This window comes from Tursiops truncatus, chromosome 12 (genome assembly GCF_011762595.2).
Source record: "Tursiops truncatus isolate mTurTru1 chromosome 12, mTurTru1.mat.Y, whole genome shotgun sequence".
Lineage (NCBI taxonomy): Eukaryota > Metazoa > Chordata > Mammalia > Artiodactyla > Delphinidae > Tursiops > Tursiops truncatus.
In genome coordinates, this window is record NC_047045.1 from 80,330,628 (window position 1) to 80,358,486 (window position 27,859).

General features: G+C 40.1%; 2 protein-coding genes across 2 annotated transcripts in view; one reads left to right on the forward strand and one right to left on the reverse strand.

Annotated features, from left to right (window-relative positions):
- Positions 1–7,892, reverse strand: part of SERAC1 (serine active site containing 1) — an 86,216-nt gene extending 78,324 nt beyond the window's left edge. The window contains exon 1 of the mRNA XM_019951783.3: positions 7,758–7,892. The gene's annotated coding sequence lies outside the window, so the exon portion shown is untranslated. The remainder of the gene's footprint in view (positions 1–7,757) is intronic.
- Positions 7,893–8,067: 175 nt separating this feature from the next.
- On the forward strand, positions 8,068–27,299 carry GTF2H5 (general transcription factor IIH subunit 5). The gene is made up of 3 exons (XM_073789798.1): positions 8,068–8,091; positions 8,896–8,968; positions 26,864–27,299. Exons 2-3 carry the CDS (start codon positions 8,934–8,936, stop codon positions 27,042–27,044), a joined length of 216 nt encoding a protein of 71 aa, XP_073645899.1. The 5' UTR covers positions 8,068–8,091; positions 8,896–8,933; the 3' UTR covers positions 27,045–27,299.
- Positions 27,300–27,859: the final 560 nt, after the last annotated feature.

Sequence of the window (27,859 nt, forward strand, 5' to 3'; positions counted from 1 at the left end):
ATCTTTTCATGGGTTTATCTGCCATCTCTATTTATTCTTTGGTGAAGAGTCTGTAAAAAAATGTTTGCCCCTTTTTTTTGGCTGCACCACATGGAATGCGGGATCTTAGTTCCCCGACTAGGGATCAAACCCTTGCCCTCTGCAGTGGAAGTGCAGAGTCTTAACCACTGGACCGCCAGGGAAGTCCCTGACCATTTTTAATAAGGTTGTTTGTTTCCTATTTATTGAGTTTTGGGAGTATTTTATATATACTCTGGATAAAAGGTCTTTGTTAGACATGTGATTTGTAAATATGTTCTTCCAGCCTACAGCTTGTCTTTTCATTCTCTTAAATGTGTTTTCAAAGAGCAAAAGTTCTCAATTTTGATGAAGTCAAATTAATCAACTTTTAACTTTATGGATCATGATTTTGGTGTGTCATAAAAGAAATCTTTCCTTCATCCAAGGTCACCAAGTTATTCTCCTATACTTTTCTCTAGGAGATTAACAGTTTTAGGTTTTACATTTAGGTTTATGATCCATGCTGAGTGGATTTTTGTATAGAGTGAAAGTTATAGATTAGGGTTCTTTTTTTTGCATATGCATATGCAATTGTTCTAGAATCATTTGTTGAAAGGACTGTTTCCCCATTTAATTGCCTTTGCATCTTTGCCAAAAATCAGTTGACTGACCACATGTATACATGTCTATTACTGTTTCATTGATCTATACGTTGACTCAATCTTTGTTCCAATGCCACATTCATCCTGACTACTGTATATTTACAGTAGACTTGAAATCAGGTAATGTGTATCTTTGAACTTTGTTGTTTTTTTTTGTTTTGTATTGTTAATTAATTTATTTATTTATTTTTGGTTGTGTTGGGTCCTCATTTCTGTGAGAGGGCTTTCTCTAGCTGCAGCAAGCGAGGGCCACTCTTCATCGCGGTGTGCAGGCCTCTCACTATTGCGGCCTCTCTTGTTGTGGAGCTCAGGCTCCAGACATGCAGGCTCAGTAGTTGTGGCTCATGGGCCTAGTTGCTCCGCGACATGTGAGATCTTCCCAGACCAGGGCTCGAACCCGTGTCCCCTGCATTGGCAGGCAGATTCTCAACCAATGCACCACCAGGGAAGCCCTGTTGTGTTTTTTCAAAATTGTGTTTGCTACTCCAGTTTGCCCTTCCATATAAATTTTAGAATCAGCTTGTCTATTTCTACAAAAAAATTCTTCTGAAATTTCGATTGAGTCTTCCAATCCATTAATATGGATTATCTATTTGTTCAATCATCTATCATGTTTTTCACATATGTTTGGTAATTTCCAGCATACAAATATTGTATATACTTTTAAAGAGTTATACCAAAGTATTTTATGATTTTTAGTACAATTATAAATAATTATTTGGGTTTTAATTTCAATTTCCAGTTGTTCACTACTAGTATATAAAAACGATTGAGTTTTGTGTATTTCCTTGTATCCTGTGACCTTGCTAAGCTCATTTATTAATTTTGGGACCTTTATTTGTAGATTGTTTTGGATTTTTCTACATAGACAGTTATGTTGCCTGTGAATAGAGACAGTTCAATTTCTTCCTTTCCAACCAATATGCCTTCTATTTCTTTACCTGGCTTTACTTCACAGGCTAGGACCTACAATACAATGCTGAATAAAAATAGTGAGAGCAAATATCCTTGTATTGTTCCTGACCTTAGGAGAAAAGTATTCAGTCTTTCACCATTAAGGATGACGTTAGCTGTAGACTCTTTGTAGCTGTCCTTTTTCTCTTTGAGGACATTCCCTTCTATTCCCGAATTGCTGAATTTTGTCAGAAGCATTTTGTGCATTAATTAAGGTGAACATATGATGTTTCTGTAGTCTGTTAATATAATACATTTCCCCAATTAATATTCCCAGAATAAACCTAAGTCACAATACAATATCCTTTTTAAATATTGTTTTGGATTTGCTAATTTTTTTTTTTTTTAATTTTTGGCTACATTGGGTCTTTGTTGCTGTGCGCGGACTTCCTCTAGTTGCGGTGAGCAGGGGCTACTCTTCATGTGGTACGCAGTCTTCTTATTGCGGTGGCTTCTCTTGTTGCGGAGCATGGGCTCTAGGCACGCAGGCTTCAGTACTTGTGCCTCGCAGGCTCCAGAGCGCAGGCTCCAGAACACAGGCTCAGTAGTTGGGGCACACAGGCTTAGTTGCTCCACGGCATGTGGAATCTTCCCGGACCAGGGCTCAAACCCATGTCACCTGCATTGGCAGGCGGATTCTTAACCACTGCGCCACTAGGGAAGCCCCTGCTAGTATTTTGTTAATATTTTTTGTGTCTATGTTCACAAGAGATACTAATATCTAGTTTTCTTCTGATGTCTTTGGTTTTCACATCAAGGTATTGCTGGTCTCATCAAATAAGTAGGCAAGTGTTCCATCTTCTTTTATGTTCTGGAACAGTTTATGTAGTATGTTTATACTACATACTGGGTATGTAGTATACCCAGTTTATGTATGTATTCTTTCTTCCTTAAAAAGTTTTAAGTAGGATTCCCACATTATCTTTTTAAGGTCTTAGGGTCTAAAGTGACATGTTCTCTTTCATTCCTGAGTTTTGACAATTTGTGTCTTTTTTTTCCTCACCATTTTCTTTTTTTTTTTAATTGGGGTATAGTTGTTTTACAATGTTGTGTTAGTTTCTACTGTACAGCAAAGTAGAGTTCCCTGTGCTATACAGCAGGTTCTTATTAGTCATCTATTTTATATATATTAGTGTATATATATCAATCCCAATATCTCCCAATTCATCCCACCACCTCCCCAACCCCTCTGCTTTCACCCCCTTGGTATCCATACATTTGTTCTCTACATCCGTGTCTCTTCTCTCTTTTTTTTCTGCCAGTCTAGCTAGAGATTTCTCAATTTCATTGATATTTTCAAAGACCCAGGTTTTAGTTTCATTGAATTACTCTCCTGTTTTTCCATTATCAATTTCATTACTTTGTGCTCTTAATAGTCTCTGCCTTGTGCTTATTTTGATTTCAAATAGCTCTTTTTTCTCAAGCTTCTTAAAATTGAAGCTTAGATCACTAATCTAAAATTTCCTTTTTCCTAATGTAAATATTTAATGCCAAAAATTTCCCTCTAAGTATTGATTTGACTGCATCCTTCACATTTTGATATGCTGTTTTTTTTCTTTCATTCAATTAAAAATATTTTCTAATTGCACTGTGACTTCCTCTTTGACCCATGGGATATTTAGAAGTATCTTAATGTCCAAATATTTGGGAATTTCCAGGTATCTTTGTTATTGATTTTTAGTTTAATTCCATTGTGGTTGGAGAACAGGCTTTGTATACTTTCAATTCTTTTAAATCTTGGCTTGCTTTATGATACAGAATATGGTCTCTCTTGATGAATATTCCATACTCACTTGAAAAGAATGTATATTCTGTTGTTGCTGGGTAGAGTGACCTACAAATGACTATTAGTTGATGGTGCTTTCCAGGTGTTTTCTTCCTTACTAATTTTATGTCAAGTCATTTTGTTGATTACTAACAGAGGAGTGTTGAAGGCAGGGGCCAGTCAATCATGAAAGTCCTTTTTAGCTAAATTAAGGAGTATGAAGCTTACCCCGAGTTATGGAAGCTGACGGGAGATTAACTTTAAGAAAGAGAATAATAAGATTAAAAAACTTTTTTTAGAAAACTTGACAAGATTGAAAATAGGTTGGAGGAGAGCTAAAGTAGAGACGGGGAGAACCGATAGGGAGGCTTTTAACAATAATCAAGGAGAAACATGTACTTGAATTAAGGCAGTGGCTCTGAGAATAATCAAGAAAGAACAGACTTAAGGAGATAATAAGAGAAAAGAATCTGATAAACAACTGGGTGAGAGATGGAGAGGAATGGGTAAAAGGGAAGAGGCAATTATGATTCTCAGTTTCTGGTTTGGATTAGTTAGTATATAAGGGATAACATTTACCAAAATAGAAAAATACAAGAAGAGAAATGGATTTGAGGGAAATTCCCAATTTCAACATGCTGAGATGAAGGTTCTTGTAAAATATTCATGAAAGATGTCCATTAAGCTATGTGGGCTCAGCAGAGAGGTCTACACTATAGATATAGATTTATGTCATCTATTATAGATTTATGTCATCGGAACATATTATTAATTGAAACCATAGTTTTGGATGAAGTTATTGAAGATCAGCATATAAACCAGTGTTTCTCTAAATGTCACCCTAAAATTTTCTGCAGATTATTAAAACGCAGATTCCTAGACACCATTTTAGATTAAATTTATCTAAGACTCATAGGCTGAAACCAAGGTGTTAGCTGGGCTGTATCACTTATTGAAAGCTCTGAGGGAGACTGCACTTCCAGGCTCATTCAGGCTGTTGGCAGAATTCAGTTCTATGCAGCTGCAGGACTGAGGTCCTTGTTTCCTTGCTAGTTGTTGTCTGAGTGCCACCCTTCACTCTCAGAGCCTTCCCTCTAGTCTTTGCAGGTAGCCCCTTACATCTGAGAACCAGCAGCAGCTTATCCTTCTCACATTGCCACATCTCTTGACTCTTCTGCTTTCCTCTTCCACTTTAAAGAGTCTGTGTGATTACATTAGTCTCTCCTAGAACATCTAAAATAATCTCCCTACCCTAAAATCTGTAACCTTAATTCCATCTGCAAAGTCCCCTTTTCCTTGTAATGTAACATATTCACAGGTTCCAGGGATTTGGGAATGGACATCTTTGGGGCGCCAGTATTCTGCCTACCACAAGCAGTCTGATACAAGTCATTTTGTAGACATATATTTTCATTTCTCTTGGGTAAATATCTAGGAGTGGAATTGCTGGTTCATAGTGCAGATACATGTGTAACTCTATAAAACACTGGGCACACAGCTGAATAAAGACTACATCACCTATCTTTCCTTCTTGTTAGTGTGTCACTGATTAAGAACTGGTTAATGGGTTGTAAGTGGATGTGTCATATGCAACACCTGAGAAGTGTCCTTAAAGAGAAAAGTATGTGCCTTTCCATCAAGCTTCCCTCTTGCTATGAGCAGGTGGCATTTGGAATTAAAGCAGTCATCTCAATCATGAGGTAGCATGCTAAGGATGGCAGAACAGCAAGACAGAGGAATCTGAATCCCTGATGATCACAGAGCTGCTGCCATACCATCCGTGGCCTGCCTACCTATAGAATCATATGCATATTTAAGCCATTATTATATTTTCTATGTAATGAAACCAAATCCAATTCTAACACATCACAGTTTTAAATATCTATATGCTAGTGATCCCAAAGTGGTACCTTCAGCCACAATCTTTCCAGACTCATGTATCCAACAGCTACTGGAACATTTCCACTTGGATGTAAAACAGGCCTTTCAAACTTAACTGTCCAAAACAGAATTCTTTATTTTTTCTCCCTGAACTCTTCCTCCTCTCATTCTCCTCATCAGCACCAAACAAATAGTAAATGGTTTTTTATGATAAATGGTGAATGATCTACCTCAGAGCTCAAGCAAAAAACACATATGTTGGCCTTGATTCCTTGTTTTCCCCTCGCCTCGTATCCAAACCATGCACAATTCTTGTTCTCTGCCATCAAAATATAACCCAAATCCTGCCACTTTTTTCCATCCTCACTGTTACTACTCTAGTGCAAGTCACCATCATCTCTCATTTACAATGGCATCCTCAACAGTGCTTTTGTAGCTTAAAAAATCCTTCCCAGAGAGATGAAAAAGTTCTGGAGATAGGTAGTAGTAATGGTTGCATGATAACATGAATATCACTGAACTGTACACCTAAAAGTGGCTAAAATGGTAAATCTTATGTTACGTGTATTTAACCCAAATAAAACAAACAAAAAAGAAATCTTTCCTAGAGACAACATAGCCTCCTATATTTCCTTTTTTTTTGTAAATATTTTTCATGTCTGTCTTTCACACTTAGGTCTTCAATCCATTTGGAAATTACTATTGTGAACGGTGTGAAGCAGGAATCTAATTTGTCTTCAATCTATGTGGATATCACATATCTCAGCATCATTTATTGAATACTCTGTGCTTTTGTAATACCAAAGCTTACCAAAGCTAACCTTATACTTAGCTTCCATATGTATGTGGACGTGTTTCTAAGCTGTCTATTCTGTTCCATGAGTCTACTTACCTGTCCCTAAACCAATACCAGTAATTAAGACAGTAGTCTCAATTATCATGGCTTTATATTGTTTTGATATCTGGGAGGAAGAGACTTTATTTTTCTTCAAAATTGAGTTAGCAATTCTGGGTGCTTTGCCTTTTCATATACATGTTAGGTTCAGCATGTCAAGTTCCATGAAAAACTATACAGCAATTTTAATTGGAATTGCAGTGAATCTGTAGAATTGGAGAAAACTGACATCTTTATGATACTGAGTCTTCCTATCCCTGAATATGGTATATCTCTCCATTTACCTGGGTCTTCTTTTATGTGTTTCAGTCGAGCATTATAATTTTCTCCTTAAAGGACTATGCAGCTTTAGTCTGATTTATTTCCAGATACCTTCAGTTTTTAATACAGTTATGAATAGTATCTTTTTTATTATTAAAATTCCTAGTTAGTTATTGCTGGTGTGTAGAAGTTACTGTTTTACTCAGAAATCTGCTTGAACTGAAGGCCATTTCTGATGACCTCCTAACCAAAGAAGCCCTCCCAGTCATTCTTTATAACTTCACATCAGTTACCCCTTCTTGTTAACTGATTTTTAGTGTCCCTCTCCCCCACTATAATTAGTTGTTTGTTCACCATTGTATAGAATAGGATCTGTGCAATACATAATTGTGCAAAATCTCTGTTGAATAAATAAATAAGGTCTTAAATCTGGATGATTTGGAAAAATACAGGAAGAAAAGCAGATTTTGAAGTGAGGGTGGAGTGAGAACTAGTTCAGTTTGAGAGGCGGTGTTTAGAGTTCTCACAGGTCATTAATGTGCAGGCATCAGGCCAGCACCTGGAGCACAAGCATGGAGGTTTGATGTGATGGAACTGATGAGACCGTCAAGGAGGAGAATGCATTCAAGAAGGAAAAAAAGAAAATATACTTGAGAAGAACTATACCTGGGTCAGATTAAAGAGAGAGGGAGCGAGCATGCACAACAACATGGAAACCAACCGGACGGGAAAGATTTGAAGCACAGGAAGAGGGAAATAAATGGAAGAGCTAGGTTCGTAAATCACATCAACACACAATTAGAGAAGTACAATTTCATCTAAGGAACAGAAAGCAAGAACCTCATTTCTCCATTGGTAAAGCCAATTGGAGAAAGAGACAGCTCTATTAGACCACAGATCCGAATTTGGGGAAGAGAGTAATTTTACTTTACTCTGGGTCTTTCACTTTAATATGACAATTACCGGGCTTGGAGGACCTATCAGCATTCAATCTATTCAACCTCTCGGGTCACAGCTAGACGCTGCCTTCTGAAAGGTTCGGATTTAAACGAGGAGACTGTTTCCTCCTCATTTTCATCGTCTTGCCGTGACCACCGCGCCCGGGCTAATGGTACCGGCAGGTGCCCTTTAGGCCTTGGATTGTAACTAGAGAAGAGTGGCAACCGGGAAAGAAGAGTAGGGCTGCCGAGGCTGCGAGAGAGGCCCTCACCTCACGCCCAGCGGCGGGTCAGCGGGTCAGTCAGGGGCCGCGCCCCGTCGCCGCCCTCCCCACTCCCCGCCGTGCCCGGCTTCGCCAGGGCCCCAGCCCGCCCCCACGAGCCCAGCCTTCCCTTCCTACCTGCCGGCACGCGGACTCAGCCAGCCCCGAGCTGTTCACCCGGGACCTGGTCGGCAGGCAGACCACCACTCTCCGCCGCTCCCTGCCCGCGCGCGTCCCCAACCAGCGGCTGGCTGCACGTGACCCCGCCCTCACCGCACGCCGCCCCGCCCCCTCAGCCGAGCCCGCGCCCCGCCTCCCGCCGGCGTGCTCCACCCACGAGCCCGTCGCTGTCGCGATGACGTAATCGGCGCAAGCGCACTCTGTCGGCGACGCTGAAGTGCTGCTGCATCTGTGGGCGGAGGTTCGTGGCTTTGGCTCTTGGCGCAAGAGGGGAGAGTGGGGTGCCTGGAAGGTAGAGGGGTCTCAAAGAAAAAGAGGAGGAGGGGGAAAGTCCCAGAAGCCTGTCTTTCAGGTGCGGGGGTATAGGGCGGTGTTCTGCCCCCTTTCTGGGCCCTTTCTGACGAGGCCGGGCGGCTGCCCCGCGGGAATTGAACGGTGGATTTCCTTCGGGGAGGCACTGCCCGGTACCCAAGTATAGAAATTTAAGAAGGGTTAACTTCGCGTGCGCTGAGTGGTTTCTTTTCCTTCAAGCGCACATCATTGGGGAACATATTTTGTTTGGCAGAGGAACACAAGATCTGGAGACATGGATTGTACTTTTTTTTTTTTTTTTTTTTTTGGTCGGGAGCTGCGGCTTAATCTTTCGCTCCTTTTCGTCTACAAAACGAGGTGGTCGGACTCACCATGTAATTTTTAGGTCCCCTTTCAGAGCTACCATCCTGTGATTCCTGTCTCCAAGGATATTACCTTTTATCATACTCCTGAGTAGGAAAAGAAATCTTTTGATTAGTGGACATGTTTTAGACCTGGATTGGGCACACTGCTGTGGAGTTAGGGCCCATGCTTTCATTAGGTTTGACAGCGGGCAGAATTTTTTGCAAGTAAGATTTATGCGTTGTTAATATTCCAAATAGACTCATTTTAATTTTGCTAAAAGATCAGAATATCTGTATGTTTTCCTAATGTTAGCTTTATGTCTTTCATAGACTTATATGTTTAGTCTTGGCATTTAATTTTTTGCCTCTTTTCAGAAGTAAATCACCAAAGGATATTGAAGTTGATGCTTTTGTGTTTTGTCACCTTATCCTTTTATTAGCATTTTTAAGGTCATCTGCACCTTCTGACTTGGAAAAGATGGTCAACGTCTTGAAAGGAGTGCTTATAGAATGGTTAGTAGTTTTGATACTTAACAAATTTTAAATCTGCACATTGATTCTTGATTTGTATGTGTATCCCTTCCAAAGTCCATTTTTTTCTTTTGTTCTTAAGATTTGAATGAATCAAGTTTTTCAGCTTTCTCAACTGCATTTTTCTTACTTAATAACAAGTGGGACAGATGGTGGGTTTTTTTGGATTTTTAGAATTTTATTTATTTTTTTATACAGCAGGTTCTTATTAGTTATCCATTTTATACATATTAGTGTATATATGTCAATCCCAATCTCCCAGTTTCCCGGTTCATCAAATGGGACAGATTTCGTTGCTAAGTTTCTTCCTGGTGCCAGATTTCAATGTTTCTGTTGAATAGATGCAATTGGCATTATTTCCAAGAAGTTTTGGTCAGCGGTAGCATGTTTGTTACATTAACCCTCTTTAGGGGAACAGTGCTTGTATTCTCAAATCGTCAGGGATTGACTAGAATTTTAGGGTCTGCCTAAGTCACACAAACTTTGGTCTTTAAAAAAGAGAAAAAAACAAGAGAGCGAGTTGAAGGTTTCTTAAACTAGGCACACATTCCAAAGGAGAAACTAGAAACTATGGGTAGAGTTGAGCTCCTCAAAGCTAATGTAGGGCTTAATTATCCCTAGTCTGAAAATCTGAACTGTTGGACCAGTCTTGCTCAGTCTCCACTTGTTTGTTTGCCCCACCAAACAATTCTGTCTCATCTGGGAGTCCTGCCCAGTGGACACTCCCATTGTTTGAAATTACTACTGTCTACATTTCTCTGCCTCTAATGTGAGCCATTATGTGGATGACCGTACTGTTTCTGTGATGGCAAGGCTGGGGGAGGAGCAAGACCAAACCCTGGGGATCTCTGGCATTTAGAGTAGCACTGTCCAGTAGAAATATAATGTGAGCCACGTATGTAGTCTTAAATTTTCTAGTAGCCACACTAAAAGGTAAAATGAAACAGGTGAAATTAATTTCTTAACTCTATACCCAAAGTATTTCGCCAGGTACTAAAATACACATTGGATTTTGAAGCTCTAGTATGAAAAAAGACAATACAATAAATTGTATTGTCGGTGAAGCCAGTGAAGTAGGAGGGAAACCAAGGGAATGGTTGATGAAAGCGAGTTGGCTGTGTCAAGTGCTGATGAGAGGTGGGGTAAGATGAAGACACACTGGAGGTCATCGGTTTTTTATGAGAGCTTTTTAATGGAGAGGTGGGATAGATGCCAGATTGGAGTACTTTGGAAAGGGAAAGGGGGGCAGGGAAGTAGAGACCAGGTGGAGGAGTTTTGTTGTGATAATGAGCAAAGGAATAAAGAAGTGGGTCGGTAGCTGAAGAAGGATATGTTAAGGAACTCTGGTTCTTGTTATTTTCATTGTTTTAAAGTGAGAGACTACAATGTATGTTGATAAAAATAAACCGCTAGAGAGGAGAGAGGTGTTCACTTGGGAAAGCCAAGAGGCGGATTGAGATCCCAGAAATTCTAAGCATGCTGTGCTGTTGTCTTTTGGAAAACACTTCTAAGCTAATTTTTGTATTTTATTTTTCTTATTACTTCGTCATAATTAATAGAAACATTTTCCTGGTTGGTCTTTTTTTAATTATTTTATTTATTTATTTATTTTTGGTCAAGTCGGGTCTTTGTTGCTGTGCGCGGGCTTTCTCTAATTGTGGCGAGCGGGGGCTACTCTTCGTTGCGGTGGCTTCTCTTGTTGTGGAGCGCGGGCTCTAGGCATGCGGGCTTCAGTAGGTGTGGCTCGCGGGCTCTAGAGCGCAGGCTCAGTAGTTGTGGCAGTTGTGGCGCACGGACTTAGCTACTCCGCAGCATGTGGGATCTTCCCGGACCAGGACTGAAACACGTGTCTCCTGCATTAGCAGGCGGATTCTTAACCATTGTGCTACCAGGGAAGCCTCCGGTTGGTCTTTTAACATTATTTTTAACACAGAGGATACACACACACACAGTGTCGGCTATCAGTTTTTTCCCTTTTGTTTCTTCTGATTTTTCTAAAGTTAATCTTCATTCTGGATTTGATCAATATTCACCTCTGTCCTAGGGTTTTCATATTTTTATTTTCATTGATATTTTGAGTTTCATTCATCTAGAATTTATTGAGAGGAGGGGCATATTATGAGGTGAAGATCTAAATTAGCTGCCTTTTTTTTTTGATCAAATAGCTGAATAATTGTCCAACACCATTTATTTCCTTCCCTAATGATGTGTGATGACTCCTTTATCACAGAGTTTCACTCCCCTTGCTACTCTCCCTAATTCCATCCCACATCCATTTTTTTCTTTGTCATTGTTACCTATTTGAGAATATCCTTGGAATAATTTAGTCTAGTTCCAAAATAATCCTTTTGGAATGATGGTTGGGATTGTATTACACCTATATATTTTTTTTTAATAATGCTAGGCTGCATTTTAAGGAGCAAAACTTTGGGAAACTCAAAATTTCGGTGGTAGACTTTCAGTTTAGCCGTAAGAACAAAGAGTACAGATTTGTAAGAGGAGCTGAGGTTTATTTTTCTTTCCTGATCCAGCAAGCTCTCTGCTAGTTTGCTTGTTACCAGCCTCTGAATTCTGCCTGGGTGCTAAACAACTTGCTTTTCCATGTATTCTCCAGACTAGCAGCAGCAGCAGCATCTGGAGCTTGTTAGAAATGAAAATTTTCAGACCTCACCCCATATCTACTAAATCAGAATTGTGCATAAAAAAGGATCTTGACACAGTGCATTTTAAGTTTGAAAAGCACTTAATCAGCTTAAGTTTGATAATCAGTTCCCCTATGTAGAATGGTTTTGCAGCAAGACTACAGTGTACTTAAATTTTATTTTGCAGATGGATACTATCCTTGCAAAACTATTTTTTCCCTTCAAAGTGAAATCTAAAGTGTAGCCTGCACAACTTTTCAAAAGGGTAACTGTCTTCCCAAAGATACAGATCTTCCAAGAAGACTCCAGGCCTAAGGAATAATAGATTCATAAAGGGCATGGCCAGGGCCTGTGGGCCCTCCTTCATGTGTAGGTGCACATGTTGGGATGCTGGTAACTAAAGTCCTTCAGTTTCCCTCATGTCTATATTTGATTCCAAAGAGAAGATTGTTAATAATACAGTATCAGCATAAGTCAGTTCTTATCTCATAATATCCATAGATTATACGAAGCATTTAGGTGTATTGGAATGCAGATCTACATTAAAACAAATAAACCAGAGTATAATGTTGGCCATTTAGGCCCAACTATCAGTGAATTGAAAAATCAAAGTACTTGGATATAATAAGGTTCTCTCCTCCCAAGGCTTATCAAATACCACAAACTAAAGTTTTTTGGGGGTTTTTTGTGTTTTTTTTTTTTTTGCGGTACGCGGGCCTCTCACTGTTGTGGTCTCTCCCGTTGCGGAGCACAGGCTCCAGACGCGCAGGCTCAGCGGCCATGGCTCACGGGCCCAGCCGCTCCGCGGCATGTGGGATCTTCCCGGACCGGGGCACGAACCCGTGTCCCCTGCGTCGGCAGGCGGACTCTCAACCACTGCGCCACCAGGGAAGCCCAGTTTTTTGTATTTTTATGTCAAAATGAGATTGTTGAAAACTTCCTCTTTGTTGGGATCCACCACTATCGACTGCCAGCCTCACACCAAGTGTTTTCCCGAGTCTAGCCAACCATAGCAGTTACCGAAGCAAGCAGCATATGCTCAGCAAATGTCTGCGTCCAATTCCAGGTGCTAGAGCAGACCTCTGGTGTGACATTTATCACAGTTGGTTTGGCAGGTGCTTCAGCCAGGAAGATTTGTACAGCTGCAAATTCCAGCCAGTTTATAGCACAACAGCAAAGAATCTGGAGAAACAGGTATTATTAGACCAGTCTTGTCCTTATGGGGTTGGCTTCCAAACCTCTACTGTATATGAAAAGCAAGTAAGAACTAAGGCAAAATCAGTCTAACTGTTGTCCTGTTCTTAAACAGCATTTATATATCTTTTGTGAGCCTTTGCTTCTTATTCTTTGCAGGGCTGCATTCACTGAAGTTTCTTGGGCACCCAGAACAGTGCCTGAGATACATATAGAGGTGCTTAGTAAATATTTTTTACTGAAAGAATTTTGTTAATAAAATTGAACCAAGGAGTGTAATCTCACCCTAAATTCCAGGTTATTAGTTAGAGCTCTACTACCACAGTGAGAAGCAGAGTGGATAAGAAGAGGTTCTGATAAATTGAATTCAAGTTTCAGTACAGAAAAGGTTCATACACTAGGCCTCCTTTTTGGCAAGTTACATCAGAGTAGCTTTTATTTTTTACTTTTTAAATTTTTATTGTATATAAAATAGTTGATTTACAATGTATTAGTTTCGGGTACAGTAAAGTGATTTAGTTATACATGTATCTATTCTTTTTCCGATTCTTTTCCCATATAGGTTATTACAGAGTATTGAGTAGAGTTCCCTGTGCTATACAGTAGGTCCTTGTTGATTATCTATTCAGTATTTTGTATATAGTAGTGTGTATATGTTAATCCCAGCTTTCTAATTTATCCTTCCCCACCCCCAACCAGAGTAGCTTTTAAATGAGGTGACTGTTATCTTCCGGTCCGTAGCTTTTAAAAAGCAGGCTCTCACCAAGCTGCTGACATGGATGATGGAAGTGCAGTCTTAAGAAGCAACTGATCTAGGGCTTCCCTGGTGGCGCAGTGGTTGAGAGTCCGCCTGCCGATGCAGGGGACACGGGTTCATGCCCCGGTCCGGGAAGATCCCACATGCCGCGGAGCTGCTGGGCCCGTGAGCCATGGCCACTGAGCCTGCGCGTCCGGAGCCTGTGCTCCGCAACGGGGAAGCCACAACAGTGAGAGGCCCGCGTACCACACACACACAAAAAAGAAGCAACTGATCTAGAAAGTAATTTGTGATAGGTCTTTTGAGCTTTTATATGCTTTAACACAATAATTCCATTTCTAGATGTTTATCTTAAGGAAGTGATCCAAGCTGCAGATAAAATTGTAGGTAGTTGATTATTCTAATTAAACAAAGTGTTGTGACATTTTTATCATCAAACAATATAGCTATTAAAATATTTGAAAATATTTTACATGATATGAACAAAGGCATTTTCACATTCAGTAACAATTTTCTAAAACATTCTACTATCAGGACATAACAGTATTTATGGAGAAATACTTGTAAAATTTTAAAGTAATTATATCTGTTAACTAATTACTATCAGGAAGGATAGTTTATTATTGACTAAGACAAGATTATCATTCTGATTGGATAGACAGTATTGACAACTTTATCCAACTGACCGATTAATTTTATGGTCTCTTTCATAGCTAACTGCATCATTCTAGTAGGCCTCTCATGGTGTAATACTTTTTTTAACAATCATATTTTATAGGAGGTATACCAAGGTTCTTTTTTTTTTTTTTACTAGATCTTTATTGGACTATAATTGCTTCACAATACCATGTTAGTTTCTGTTGCACAGCAAAGTGAATCAGCCATATGCATACACATGTCTCCATATCCCCTGCCTCGTGAGCCTCCCTCCCATGCTCCCTATCCCACCCCTCTAGGTCATCGCAAAGCGCTGAGCTGATCTCCCTGTGCTATGCTGCTGCTTCCCACCAGCCAACTGTTTTACATTCGGTAGTGTACATATGTCGATGCTACTCTCACTTTGCCCTCCCACCCCATGTCATCAAGTCCATTCTCTATATCTACCTCTTTATTCCTGCCCTGCAACTAGGTTCATCAGTACCATTTTTTTTCCTGAGATCCCACATATATGCGTTAGCATGCAGTATTTGTTTTTCTCTTTCTGACTTACTTCACTCTGTATGACAGACTCTAGGTCCATCCAGCTCACTACAAATAACTCAGTTTCTTTTCTTTTTATGGCTGAGTAATATTCCATTGTATATATGTGCCACATCTTTATCCATTCATCTGTCAGTGGACATTTAGGTTGGTTCCATGTCCTGACTATTGTAAATAGTGCTGCAGTGAACATTGTGGTGCATGTCTCTTTTTGAATTATAGTTTCCTCAGGGTATATGCCCAGTAGTGGGATTGCTGGGTCATATGATAGTTCTATTTTTAGTTTTTTACCAACAGTGCAGGAGGGTTCCCTTTTCACCACACCCTTTCCAGCATTTATTATTTCTAGATTTTTTGATAATGGCCATTCTGACCAGCGTGAGGTGATACCTCATTGTAGTTTTGATTTGCATTTCTCTAATAATTTTTGACATTGAGCATCTTTTCATGTGCCTCTTGGCCATCTGCATGTCTTCCTTGGTGAAATGTCCATTTAGGTCTTCCGCCCATTTTTTAACTGGATTGGTTTTTTTTTTGATATTGAGCTCCATGAGCTGTTTGTATATTTTGGAGATTAATACTTTGTCTGTTGTTTCATTTGCAAGTATTTTCTTCCATTCTGAGGTTTGTCTTTTTGTCTTGTTTATGGTTACCTTTGCTGTGCAAAAGCTTTTAAGTTTAATTAAGTCCCATTTGTTTTTTTTGTTTTTATTTCTGTTACTCTAGGTGGTGGGTCAAAAAAGATCTTGCTGTGGTTTATGTCAAAGAGTGTTTTTCCTGATTTCCTCTAAAAGTTTTATGCTGTCTGGTCTTATGTTTAAGTCTTTAATCCATTTTGAGTTTATTTTTGTGTATGGTGTTAGGTAATGTTCTGATTTCATTCTTTTACATGTAGCTGTGTAGTTTTCCCAGCACCACTTTTTGAAGAGGCTGTCTTTTCTCCATCGTATGTTCCTGCCTCCCTTGTCGAAAATTAGGTGCCCATATGTGCATGGGTTTATCTCTGGGCATTCTTTCCTGTACCATTGATCTATATTTCTGTCTTTGTGCCAGTACCATACTGTCTTGATGACTGTAGCTTTGTGGTACAGTTTGAAGTCAGGGAGGCTGATTCCTCCAACTCCATTTTTCTTTCTCAAGAGTGCTTTGGCTATTCGGGGTCTTTTGTGTTTCCATACAAATTGTAAGACTTTTTGTTCTAATTCTGTGAAGAATGCCATTGATAGTTTGATAGGGATTGCACTGAATCTGAAGGTTGCTTTGGGTAGGATAGTCATTTTAACAATATTGATTCTTCCAATACAAGAACATGGTATATCTGTTTATGTCATGTTTGATTTCTTTCATCAGTGTTTTATAGTTTTCTGAGTACAAGTCTTTCGCCTCCTTAGGCAGGTTTATTCCTAGGTATTTTATTCTTTTTGTTGCAATGGTAAATGGGAGTGTTTCCTTAATTTCTCTTTCTGATTTTTTGTTGGTGGTGTATAGGAATGCCAGAGATTTCTGTGCATTAATTTTGTATCCTGCAACCTTACCAAATTCGTTGATTAGTTCTAGTAGTTTTCTGATGACATCTTTAGGATTTTCTATGTATAGTATCATGTCATTGGCAAATAGTGACAGTTTTACTTCTTTTCCAATTTGGATTCCTTTTATTTCTTTGCCTTCTCTGATTGCTGTGGCTAGGACTTCCAAAACTATGTTGAATAATAGTGGCAAGAGTGGACATCATTCTCTTGTTCCTGATCCTAGTGGAAATGCTTTCAGTTTTTCACCATTGAGTATGTTGCTTGCTGTGGGCTTGTCATATATGGCCTTTATTATGTTGAGGTAGTTTCCCTCTATGCCCATTTTCTGGAGAGTTTTTATCATAAATGGGTGCTGGATTTTGTCAAAAGCTTTTCCTGCATCTATTGAGATGATCATATAGTTTTTATTCCTTAATTTGTTAATGTGGTGCATCACATTGATTGATTTGTGTCTAATTTGGTATCAGGGTGATGCTGGCTTTGTAGAATGAATTTGGGAGTGTTTCTCCCTCTGCATTTTTTTGAAAGAGTTTGAGAAGTATCGATGTTAGCTCTTCTCTAAATGTTTGATAGAATTCGCCTGTGAAGCCATCTGGTCCTGGACTTTTGTTTGTTGGAAGATTTTTAATTACAGTTTCAATTTCATTACTTGTGATAGGTCTGTTTATATTTTCTAAATCTTCCTGGTTCAGTCTTGGAAAATTGTACCTTTCCAAGAATTTGTCCATTTCTTTGTGGTTGTCCATTTTATTGGCCTATAGTTGTTTGTAGAAGCCTCTTATAATCCTTTGTATTTCTGCAGGGTCAGTTGTGATTTCTCCTTTTTCGTTTCTAATTTTATTGATTTGCATCCTCTCCCTTTTTTTCTTGATGAGTCTGGCTAAGGGTTTATCAATTTTGTTTGTCCTCTCAAAGAAGCAGCTTTTAGTTTTTTTCGTCTTTGCTATTGTTTTCTTCGTTTCTGTTTCATTTATTTCTGTTCTGATCTTTATGATTTCTTTCTTTCTACTGACTTTGGGTTTTCTTTGTTCTTCTTTCTCTAGTTGTTTTAAATGTAGGGTTAGATTGTTTATTTGAGATTTTTTTTCTTGTTTCTTAAGGTGAGATTGAATTGCTGTAAACTTCCCTCTTAGAACTGCTTTTCCTGAGTCCCATAGGTTTTGGGTCGTCGTGTTTTTGTTGTCATTTGTTTCTGTGTATTTTTTATTTCTTCTTTGATTTCTTCAGTGATCTATTATTTATTTAGTAGCATTTAGCCTCCATGTATTTGTGTTTTTTACAGGTTTTTTTTCCTGTAATTGATTTCCAATCTCATGGCGTTGTGGTCAGAAAAGATGCTTGGTACAATTTCAATTTTCTTAAATTTTCCGAGGCTTGATTTGTGACCCAAGATGTGATCTGTCCTGAAGAATGTTCCTTGTGCACTTGAGAAGAAAGTGTATTCTGGCACTTTTGGGTGGAATGTTCTATAAATATCAATTAGATCTATCTGGTCTATTGTGTCATTTAAAGCTTGTGTTTCCTTATTTATTTTTTGTTTGGATGATCTGTCCATTGGTGTAAGTGGGGTGTTAAAGTCCCCTACTATGATTGTGTTACTGTTGATTTCTCCTTTCATGACCTTATGTATTGAGGTGCTCCTATGTTGGGTGCATAAACATTTATAATTGTTATATCTTCTTCTTGGATTGATCCTTTGATCATTATGTAGTCTCCCTCCTTATCTCTTGTAACAGTCTTTATTGTAAAGTCTATTTTATCTGATACGAGTATTGCTACTCCAGCTTTCTTTTGATTTCCTTTTTCATGGAATATCTTTTTCCATCCCTTCACTTTCAGTCTGTATATGTCCCTAGGTCTGAAGTGGGTCTCTTGTAGACAGCATATATATGGGTCTTGGTTTTGTATCCATTCAGCCAGTCTGTGTCTTTAGGTTGGGTCATTTAATGTCTTTACATTCAAGGTTATTATCGATATACATGTTCCTGTTACCATTTTCTTAATTGTTTTGTTTGTTTTTGTGGGTCTTTTTCTTCTCTTGTGTTTCCTGCTTAGAGAAGTTTCTTTAGCATTTGTTGTAAAGCTGGTTTGGTGGTGCTGAATTCTCTTAGCTTTGGTTTGGCTGAAGAGCTTTCGATTTCTCCACTGAATCTGAATGAGATCCTTGCTGGGTAGAGTGATCTTGGTTGTAGGTTTTTCTCTTTCATCACTTTAAGTATATCCTGCCACTACCTTCTGGCCTGCAGAGTTTCCACTGAAAAATCAGCTGATAACCTTATAAGGATCCTTTGTGTGTAATTTTTTAGTTTTCTCTTGCTGCTTTTAATATTTTTTCTTTGAATGTAATTTTTGTTAGTTTGATTAATACGTGTCTTGGTGTATTTTTCCTAGGGTTTATACTGTATGGGACTCTCTGTGCCTCCTGGACTTGGGTGATTATTTCCTTTCCCATGTTAGGGAACTTTTCCAGTATAATCTCTTCAAATATTTTCTCAGACCCTTTCTTGTTCTCTTCTTCTCTGGGACCCCTATAATTTGAATGTTGTTGCATTTAGTGTTGTCCCAGAGGTCTCTGAGATTGTCTTCAATTCTTTTCATTCTTTTTTCTTTATTCTGCTCCTGGGCAGTTATTTCTACCATTTTGTCTTCCAGCTCACTTGTTCGTTCTTTTGCCTCCATTATTCTGTTATTGATTCCTTCTAGTGTATTTTTCATTTTCAGTTTTTGTGTTGTTCATCTCTGTTTGTTTGTTCTTTAGTTCTTCTAGATCTTTGTCAAACATTTCTTGTATTTTCTCAATCCGTGCCTCCATTCTATTTCCGAGATTCTGGATCATCTTTACTTCATTACTCTGAATTCTTTTTCAGGTAGATTGCCTACTTCCTCTTCATTTATTTGGTCTTATAGGTTTTTACCTTGCTTCTTCATCTGTGACATATTTTTTTGCTGTCTCCTGTTTTTTTTTTTTAAATTAGTGGGATTGTTTTCCTGTTTCACTGATCGTTTGGCCTGAGGCATCCAACAATGGAGTTTGTAGGCTGTTGGGTAGAGCTGGGTCTTGGTGCTGAGATGAGGACCTCATCTGATGAATATTCATGAGACCTCACTCCTATGAATATTCCCTGGGGTCTGAGTTTCTCTGTTAGTCCACTGGTTCGGACTCGGCGCTCCCACCGCAGGAGCTTCCGCCTGACCCCAGGCGCGCAAATCAAGATCCCACAAACCACGTCGGTGACAAAAAAAAAAGAGAGAGGGCGAGAACACTAACAAAGTAAAAAATAAAATTAGACTAGGAAACTAACAGATATGTTAAAAAGAACGTAAAAATAAAAACATAGAGAATCAACAACCGGAAGGTACATCAGTACCACAATAGTAAAAAGAGGAGGAGGGAAAAGAAAAAAGGGAGGGGGGAAGGCCTTGGATGTGGAGAGCGGGGCGTAAGGAAGGGCGAGGTTTGGGTGGTGGGCAGGGCCAATGCTCAGGACCCACAGGGCTGGAAAAGGCTCTGGGGACTGTGGGGGGTGGGGCTTAGGCGCAAGGAACAGAAGGGCTCCAGGCGTACCTCCCATCCCTGGTCTTAGAGGGCAGGGGACCTCACCTGGGCCCCTCCCGCCTGCCTCTCCTGATCTCCCTGGCCTCCCTCCTATGCCTCCAAGCACCCACGCAGCCTGGAGGGGGCTTTGGATCACAGGGGACCAGCCTGGGAGCTCAGCAGGCTCCCCAGGGCCCAGTGGGCAGGGCAGTCGCCCTCCACTCCACTCCCACTCCTCTTCTGCTTGCCACTTCTGATCTCCCCAGCCTCCCTCCTATGCCCCCAGGACCCACATGGCCTGGATGGGGCTTTGGTAGGGGGGAAAGTGGTTTGGGAGCTCAGCAGGCTCCCCGGCTTGAGTGGGCCAGGCGATCGCCCTCAGCTCCTCTCCCGCTTTTCCTGGAGAGTCCCTCCCTCCTGCCTCTCCTGATCTCCCCGGCCTCAGGGGCCCTGATCTTATCTGACCTCCACTTTTTCTCCCCACCTCGGTCCCCCTACGTTCTACTGGTTCACTCTGGGATTCCTCCTGTCTCCTTGGGGATCAGAGTCCCCCACCAGCAGCCGGCAGGCGCCCTAGTTCTATACTAAGTTTCTTTAGGAGGGGGTTGATAATACCTCCCCTTTACGTTTCGAGGACAGAGACATTTTTTCTTGCTCACTAGCCCTGATCCCAGGACTTTAACCAAGTATGTACATGGGCACTTGGTTTTGGTATTTTTGCTGCCAGCAGGTTCTCCCAGAGAAACTCCCATGTAGAATAGTCCTATGTTCAGGCAAGATATTCTAGGCCCTCAACATATGCTAACAAAGTGCCCCTTAAACTTTGAGTGTCTTTTTGAATCATTACAGATTACATTTCAAATACATGCTTGAGAATTCATTCTCAAATTGACTGCTTTCCATCTCCTTTCAAAAAATTTAATTGAAGCAATTGATATTAGAAGCAGTTATTTCAGTGTGTCATGGACCGTTTTCTAAGTTCTCATCTCATTTGTGTTAGCAGTGTTTCCTCAGGTATAAGGAGTACAGTTTGTGTACCTGATGATTTGGAGTAGCACAGATTTTGCAGCAATAGAACACAGAAATACTTTTTCTATGACCATCTTAATTTATCTGAGAAAAAAATAAAACTAACATCAAGATGACTGGTGATTTTGTACCAGATGAAGTTAAGGTGAAAAGTTAATTTAAAGGCAATTTAAAGAAAAAAATTGAGTAATATGTAGTGCAGATGTTACAAGAGATGGCTAAAATGGCAAGGGTAGATGCAAATGGTAAAAATTTTGAAAGCACTGACCTGTTGGTTAAAAGCACAGGTGTGAGTCCCCTGGCACTTCTTGGCTTCAGTTGTTCAGCTTTTACTTAATTGAAAGTATGTAAATTTCTTTTATTTAGAGAGTTGCTGGAGATAAAAGTCTTCATAACCACTTAACCCTTGCTATCTCTAATACCTCCTAGTAGCAGCCAATTACTAGAGTAAATTGGTGTCATCTGTGAACACACTGCACTCAAACAGTAACAAGATAATGTATCACATTTGGACAGCAGATTTTATAATGTCCTTGTTTTTTGTCATTATTGAACCATTTAAACCCAAAATTTATATTAAAGGGTTAACAAAAAAACTACCATTTGTCCTGTCACCTAAAGTATATGTTTCTAAGCAACCTCTCTGAGTGTGTGACTTTTGTAGAAAGTATTGAAATTCTTGTGGGGTCTAAGACAGTGCAGCACAATAAAGGTTGTGAGGGTAAAGTGGGCACCACACGAGAGTCAAAGGCAAGTCCCTCCTTGCAGGGAAGGGAGGAAGCAGTGTGGTTGTAGAACAGTAAAGCAGAGGGGTTTTTTCTGTCCGCCACACCTGTGTACTGTTAAATTGCTCTCCTTTTATTCTCCACCCCTGTCCCACCCAACCCCCTTTTATTTGTATAGACACGGAGCAATATAGGGAAACAACTGAGGTTTCAAAAAGAAACCTTTGAGAGCAGGAACCTGTTCAAAAGAACCTGTTTGAGCAGGAAAACGATAGTTTTAAAGATGCTGAAGCTTTGTTTCCCTGTCCTATGGGCCTCCCCATTTTCAGTTCTGTAATATCTGAAAGAACCCTGTTCAGCCTGCTTCATTACCCCCAGATTCTTTCTAGAATTGCTCTTTAAACTCTTTTTCTTGGCTGCATTGGGTCTTCGTTACTGCACGTGGACTTTCTCTAGTTGCTGTGAGCAGGGGCTACTCTTCGTTGCGGGGCGTGGGCTTCTCCTTGCAGTGGCTTCTCTTGTTGTGGAACCCAGGCTCTAGGCATGTGGGCTTCAGTAGTTGCAACACACTCAGTAGTTATGGATCGTGGGCTCTAGAGGGCAGGCTCAGTAGTTGTGGCACACGGGCTTAGTTGCTCCATGACATGTGGGATCCTCCCAGACCAGGGCTTGAACCCGTATCGCCTGCATTGGTAGGTGGATTCTTTTTTTTTTTTTTTAAAGTATTTATTTATTTATTTATTTATTTATTTTTGGCTGCATCGAGTCTTAGTTGCAGCATGCGGGCTCCACAGTGCATGGGCTCTCTAGTTGCAGCACCTGGGCTTAGTTGCCCCGTGGCATGTGGGATCTTAGTTCCCCGACCAGGGATTGAACCCATGTTCCCTGCTTTGGAAGGTGGATTCTTAACCACTGGACTACCAGGGCAGTCCCTGGCAGGTGGATTCTTAACCACTGTGCCACCAGGGAAGTCCCTCCATCGACTTTTAAATTCACCCCTACCCCATCACTTTGCCCTTAGAACCTAGTAAGATAGCAGCAGAATCCCTTGTATCCTCAGCCTCTTCTCAGAACTTTCCCTCTATCTTCCCCCAATACCCCTTTTTTGTTGTTGTCATAATAAAAACCTAGCTTTCCCCTGAGCCTGCTATGTCGACTTTTGCCTAATACCTCTTGTACCACTGGGCCAAGAAGTGGGATGGGTATCTACCTTGTTCCTCATTGCCACTTCCAGAAATCCTCCCTCCCTCTTCCACAGAAACCCCCCAGTTCTGAATCTGACAAGACCACCCACTAATCCTCCTCTTTGTAACCATCTACAAACACCCAAGTCTTTCCTTGAAAGTTATTCTTTGAAGGCTACTTGTCACTCTTCAAGAGTTCTCCACAAATTCTCAACGATTTCGTATGTATAGTCCTTTCAGTACCCTGGCCTTTTCTTCCAATGAGCTTTTCTCTGTCCTGTCATAGTCATTCATTCACATTGTCACACCTACCCACATCCCTACCAATACTGCCATCTCTTCAAAATCTCCATTTTAGGCATCTAACTGACCACTACCTCCTCTTCCCAGTTCACTCCCTCTAATACCCTAGCTCTATAATTCCTTTGATTCTACCAGACCTGCAGTCTGTTGATTCTCCCAGCATTTCCATCCTGACTCATCCCAGCATCCTCACTTTCCTCCATACCCAGTCCATCAGTATACTCGTTCTCTTAAAGACACTCAACTCCCTGCCCCTCTCAGTCACACCAACCAGGTCGGGTTCAATCCGGCTCTCTACCTATTCTGAACCTTTACCTCCACAACTCTAATGGCTGGAGAAAAACATACAAACATACTGATTGGTCTCACTTTAAATTCATGACTATTAAATTCATGTGAGCCTTAATGCTAGCCTGCAAACCAGCTAAATTTCCTAGTCCATTTATTGTCCCACTTTCCTAATAAAGCTGTTAGATTTCATCAAATTAAGATTTCATCAGTTTTAAAACTTAGCAGTATTTTATGTACCTATAAGAAAAATCACTGCCAGTTGTACTGTAACATGCCATGAAATGTAAGACCCATCCCAATTTTGGAGATGGTAAGATGTGGGGGGAATGTGCTTCTTAGAACGGGTGGAATATGGTATTCCATACCTTCACCTTCTCTTAGCTCAGAAAACGTCCCTGTCCTTACTTCAGCTGATTTCTTTGTTCCTCGTTTCCCTGAGAAAACAGAAGCAACCAGAAGAGAACGTCCACAGTCTTCATCGCCTGGACCTGGGCCCATACACTCTTCCCTTCCTCACACTTACTGTGGGCGACTTGTCTATTCTCTTGTCTCAAGCCAGCCTCCCTCCTTGGGAACCGGATCCCAGCCTCCCTGGCCTATTTAAAGACACCTTTTCAGCAGTTTCCCTCTTTTTCTCCCGCATTATCCACTTTTCTTTCTCTACTAGATCATTCCCAGCAGCACTACAAACATGCTGTAACACTACCCCTCCCCAGGTGGGCGGCCCTGTGGGGCAGAAACTCTTGCTTCCACATCCGTCTCCAGCTCCCACTTGACTTTCCTGCTCTTTGTAGCAGGATTTCTCAGAAGATACATATGTAGTCACTTTCTCCGATTTCACTCCTTGCAGTCTGAAAACCACTCCAGTCAGGCCCTGTCCTCTGTAGCCATAGTCCTGAAGCTGCTCTTGGGAAAGTCCAGTAACTTTCTGAACCCAGTAGTCAGTTCTCAGTCCTTCTCTTGCTCTTCCTCTTAACAACATTTGGCCCAGCTGATCTCTTCCTCTTCCTGGAGATCCTTTGTTTACTTAGCTTCCAGTCTCTTCAAGTTTTCTTCCGACCTCAGTGGTCATTTTATAGGCTGATTTGCTGGTTCATCCTTTTCTTCCTAACCTTTTGATATTGGAGTATCCAGGGCTTGGTCCTTGGACTCTCCTCTGTAGCTCTGCTCACTCCTTTGTCATAGCTTTAAATGCCGTCTATACATTGATGACTGACTGACTCCTCATTCTGGACTTCACTGCTGAAATCCAGAATTGTATATCCAGCTTCCTGCTCCACTTCTTCACTTGGGTGGCATCTCAGATGTAACTTGCCTAAAGCCAGATTCTCGATCTTAACTACACCCCTGTTCTTCTGTGTTCCTCCTCATCTCAGTGAAAGACAACTCCATCCCTTCATTTGCTCAGACCAGAAATCTTGGCGTCTCCTTAATTCCTCTCAAAGCTCAAGTCCAGTCTCAGCAAGTTATGTGGGCTTTACGTTTGGTGTATATCTAGAGTTGAGCCACTGCTCAACTTCCCTGGTACCACCTAGGTCCAAATCATTGTGTCTTGTCATTATTACTGCATTCACCTTCTAATTGGTCTCCCTGTTTCCACCGTTGCCTCCACCACCCACCAGCCTCTTCTCAACCCAGTATGATCTTTACATTTAAAATTAAAGTCATTTTGTAAGTTAAATCAAGATGGAGTTCTAACCCATATCCCACTGCTCTCCCCTCCACTTTCCCCTCTCCAGCTCTGTGGCCTTGCTGTTCACTCCGTGTAGGATGTTCTACCCCATGTCACTTCATGGTTTGCTCACTACCTCCTTCTGATGTGTATTCAGACATCACCTGCTCAGTAAGGCCTCCCCTGAGTCCTCTGCTTAAACTTGCAAGATCATATCACTGTCGTCACTGCCATTTCTCATTCGCTTCCTTTGTTTTCTGTGTGTTTGTCATAGTGTTACCACTAGAATGTAAATTGTCTTCACTGCTGAATCCCCCAGACCAGAATAGCACCAGGCACATGATGGGTACTCAGTTTATTGAATGAGTGAATAAAACTTAACAGAGCAAGTTTACCACTTCTGAACAAATCAATTTCCCACATTAGTATGGTCATTATAATACTGCAACTATAGAATTTAACTGAATTTTGCCAAACTTAAGTGGATCAATAGAACCTAACTTTTCTGAACCTAAGATAACAAGCATACTAGAAACTAAATTTAAAATGTGTCACTTCTGGGCTTCCCTGGTGGCGCAGTGGTTGACAGTCCGCCTGCCGATGCAGGGGACACGGGTTCGTGCCCCGGTCCAGGAAGATCCCACATGCCGCGGAGTGGCTGGGCTCCTGAGCCATGGCCGCTGAACCTGCGCTCCACAACGGGAGGGGCCACAACAGTGAGAGGCCCGCGTACCGCAAAAAAAAAAAAACAAAAAAAAGTGTCATTTCTGACATGGGGAGACCTACTTATTTATTCACATTATTTTATAGCATAGCAAATTGTTAATAAAATTATTTTAAAGGTAAACTGTTGAAAGTAATTAAGACAATCGTTTTTTCAGGAAGGCTTGACTTTATTCATAGTTAATATATACCATAAACCATACTCATTTAGCTATTGAAATAAATCCTTTACTTTGTTAGCTTCACTTGTACCTATGTTTGTACTTGAAAGAAATAAAATGTATATGGTTTCCAGTAAATTACACTGACCTCTTTTGAATTAAATTATTATCTTTGTGATTGATGTTGACATCCCTCAAGAAACCAAAAGATTGTGTAAGATTATGTTTTCTCTAAGAATTAAAAATATCTGTATGCAACTTGACATTTTTATATTCATCTTTTGCTGAACACAGTATTGTATATTATATTAGATCTAAAGTGTGCCTTTGTTATAATTCAGGTTTTTATTAAAAAGACTCATTTCTATAAATCTAGGAAATTTTATCTCTTTCCCTTATGGCTGTCCTATTCATTCCAAACTAAAAACCACAAATAAATAGAATTGAATTTAGATCTCATTTTGAACTCACTGTTCTCAGAGAGATTTGGTTAGAATTTCCTTTAAAGATTCTGAATGTTAGGAGGTTCAGAATTTTAAGGAAGGAAAAAAAGTTGAATATTTACTGCAAGCCAAAGACTATTGTTGGCATTTTTAAAATCAGTTAACAGGGCTGTGCTTCGAGTCCCTATTACAAAGCTGTGAACATTGCTTTACTTTTTCACTTGTCGGTGACAAATTATTCTTTTAAAATCTCATCATTGGCCTCTTTCCTCTAAACTTGCACTAACAGTTCTAAAATGAAGCTGTCTGTTAATCATCAACACTGTGTCTGTTAATCATCAACACTTGAGGCAGAGAAGGAGTGAGGAATTGGTTAACAGTTTAGAACTTTTAAACTTATCCTAAAACTCTCCATGCTCAATTCTAATTGTTCAGGTCTCTGGTAATTTGACAGTAAGGTGTCTCATCATCATGTGTTTATCTCGACAGTGACCCTGCCATGAAGCAATTTCTGCTGTACTTGGATGAGTCAAATGCCCTAGGGAAGAAGTTCATCATTCAAGACATTGATGACACTCACATCTTCGTAATAGCAGAGTTGGTTAATGTCCTCCAGGAGCGAGTAGGTGAATTAATGGACCAAAATGCCTTTTCTCTTACCCAGAAGTGAAAATATTAGATAATAACCACTTAGGAATTAAAAGTAACAAATGTGAGAGACTCACCATTCGATGTCTTGTGTGACTGATTAGATTTACAGAATTGCTCGGAAGCATGTGACAGGGAAGACTGTGATATCATTTGTTTATAAGAAAGCCCCTGAACTGACTTTCTTGTTCTGTTTTTTTCAGTGTGTGTACCCTAGAATTTAAAAAAAAAAAAATGTTGGCTATAATTTGGCTTTTATTAAAACAGTTGGCTATAATTTGGCTTTTATTAACCTATATTAAAATATAAATGTAATTGGTTTTCCTACTTCTTAATGCCAATTTAATACATTAAGAATATAATGGAATATGCTTTTAAATCATCAGTCTAACCTACATACCACCTATATATTATCTTTGCTTATTCGTATTAGTAATTGGGGGTTTGGTAGTGTAGGTATGGTTTGTTTTGTTTCCACTAGAAACTTCACAGACTGTTTAGATAAATATGCCAAGGTGGGAACTTTAGTAATATTTATACCTTACAAATAGTATCTGCATGCCAGCCAGCTCTGTTGGTGAAGAAGATGTGGAAGAGAAAGAACCCTGTAACATTAACGTAAACTGCAGTTTGCATTTCCCTAAAAATGCAGTTTTTTAAAAGCACAGAGGGTTAGAAACAACCAAATGGGAAAGGTACATGCTGCTTTGCAGCTTTCATCTTTCCTTGTTCAGACTTTGTTGGTCACATTTTCCCATCAAGGTAAGTGCTCTTTTATTGAGAAGTCAGTTTTCCTTGGGCCTTATTCCCTATGAGAATCCCTGTTTAAATTTGTCT

Coding starts and splice junctions, on each gene's coding strand:
- GTF2H5 (XM_073789798.1), top strand. CDS start 8,934: ATGGTCAACGTCTTGAAAGGAGTGCTTATAGAATG. Junction 8,969..26,863: donor AAAGGAGTGCTTATAGAATG/GTTAGTAGTTTT, acceptor TTATCTCGACAG/TGACCCTGCCATGAAGCAAT.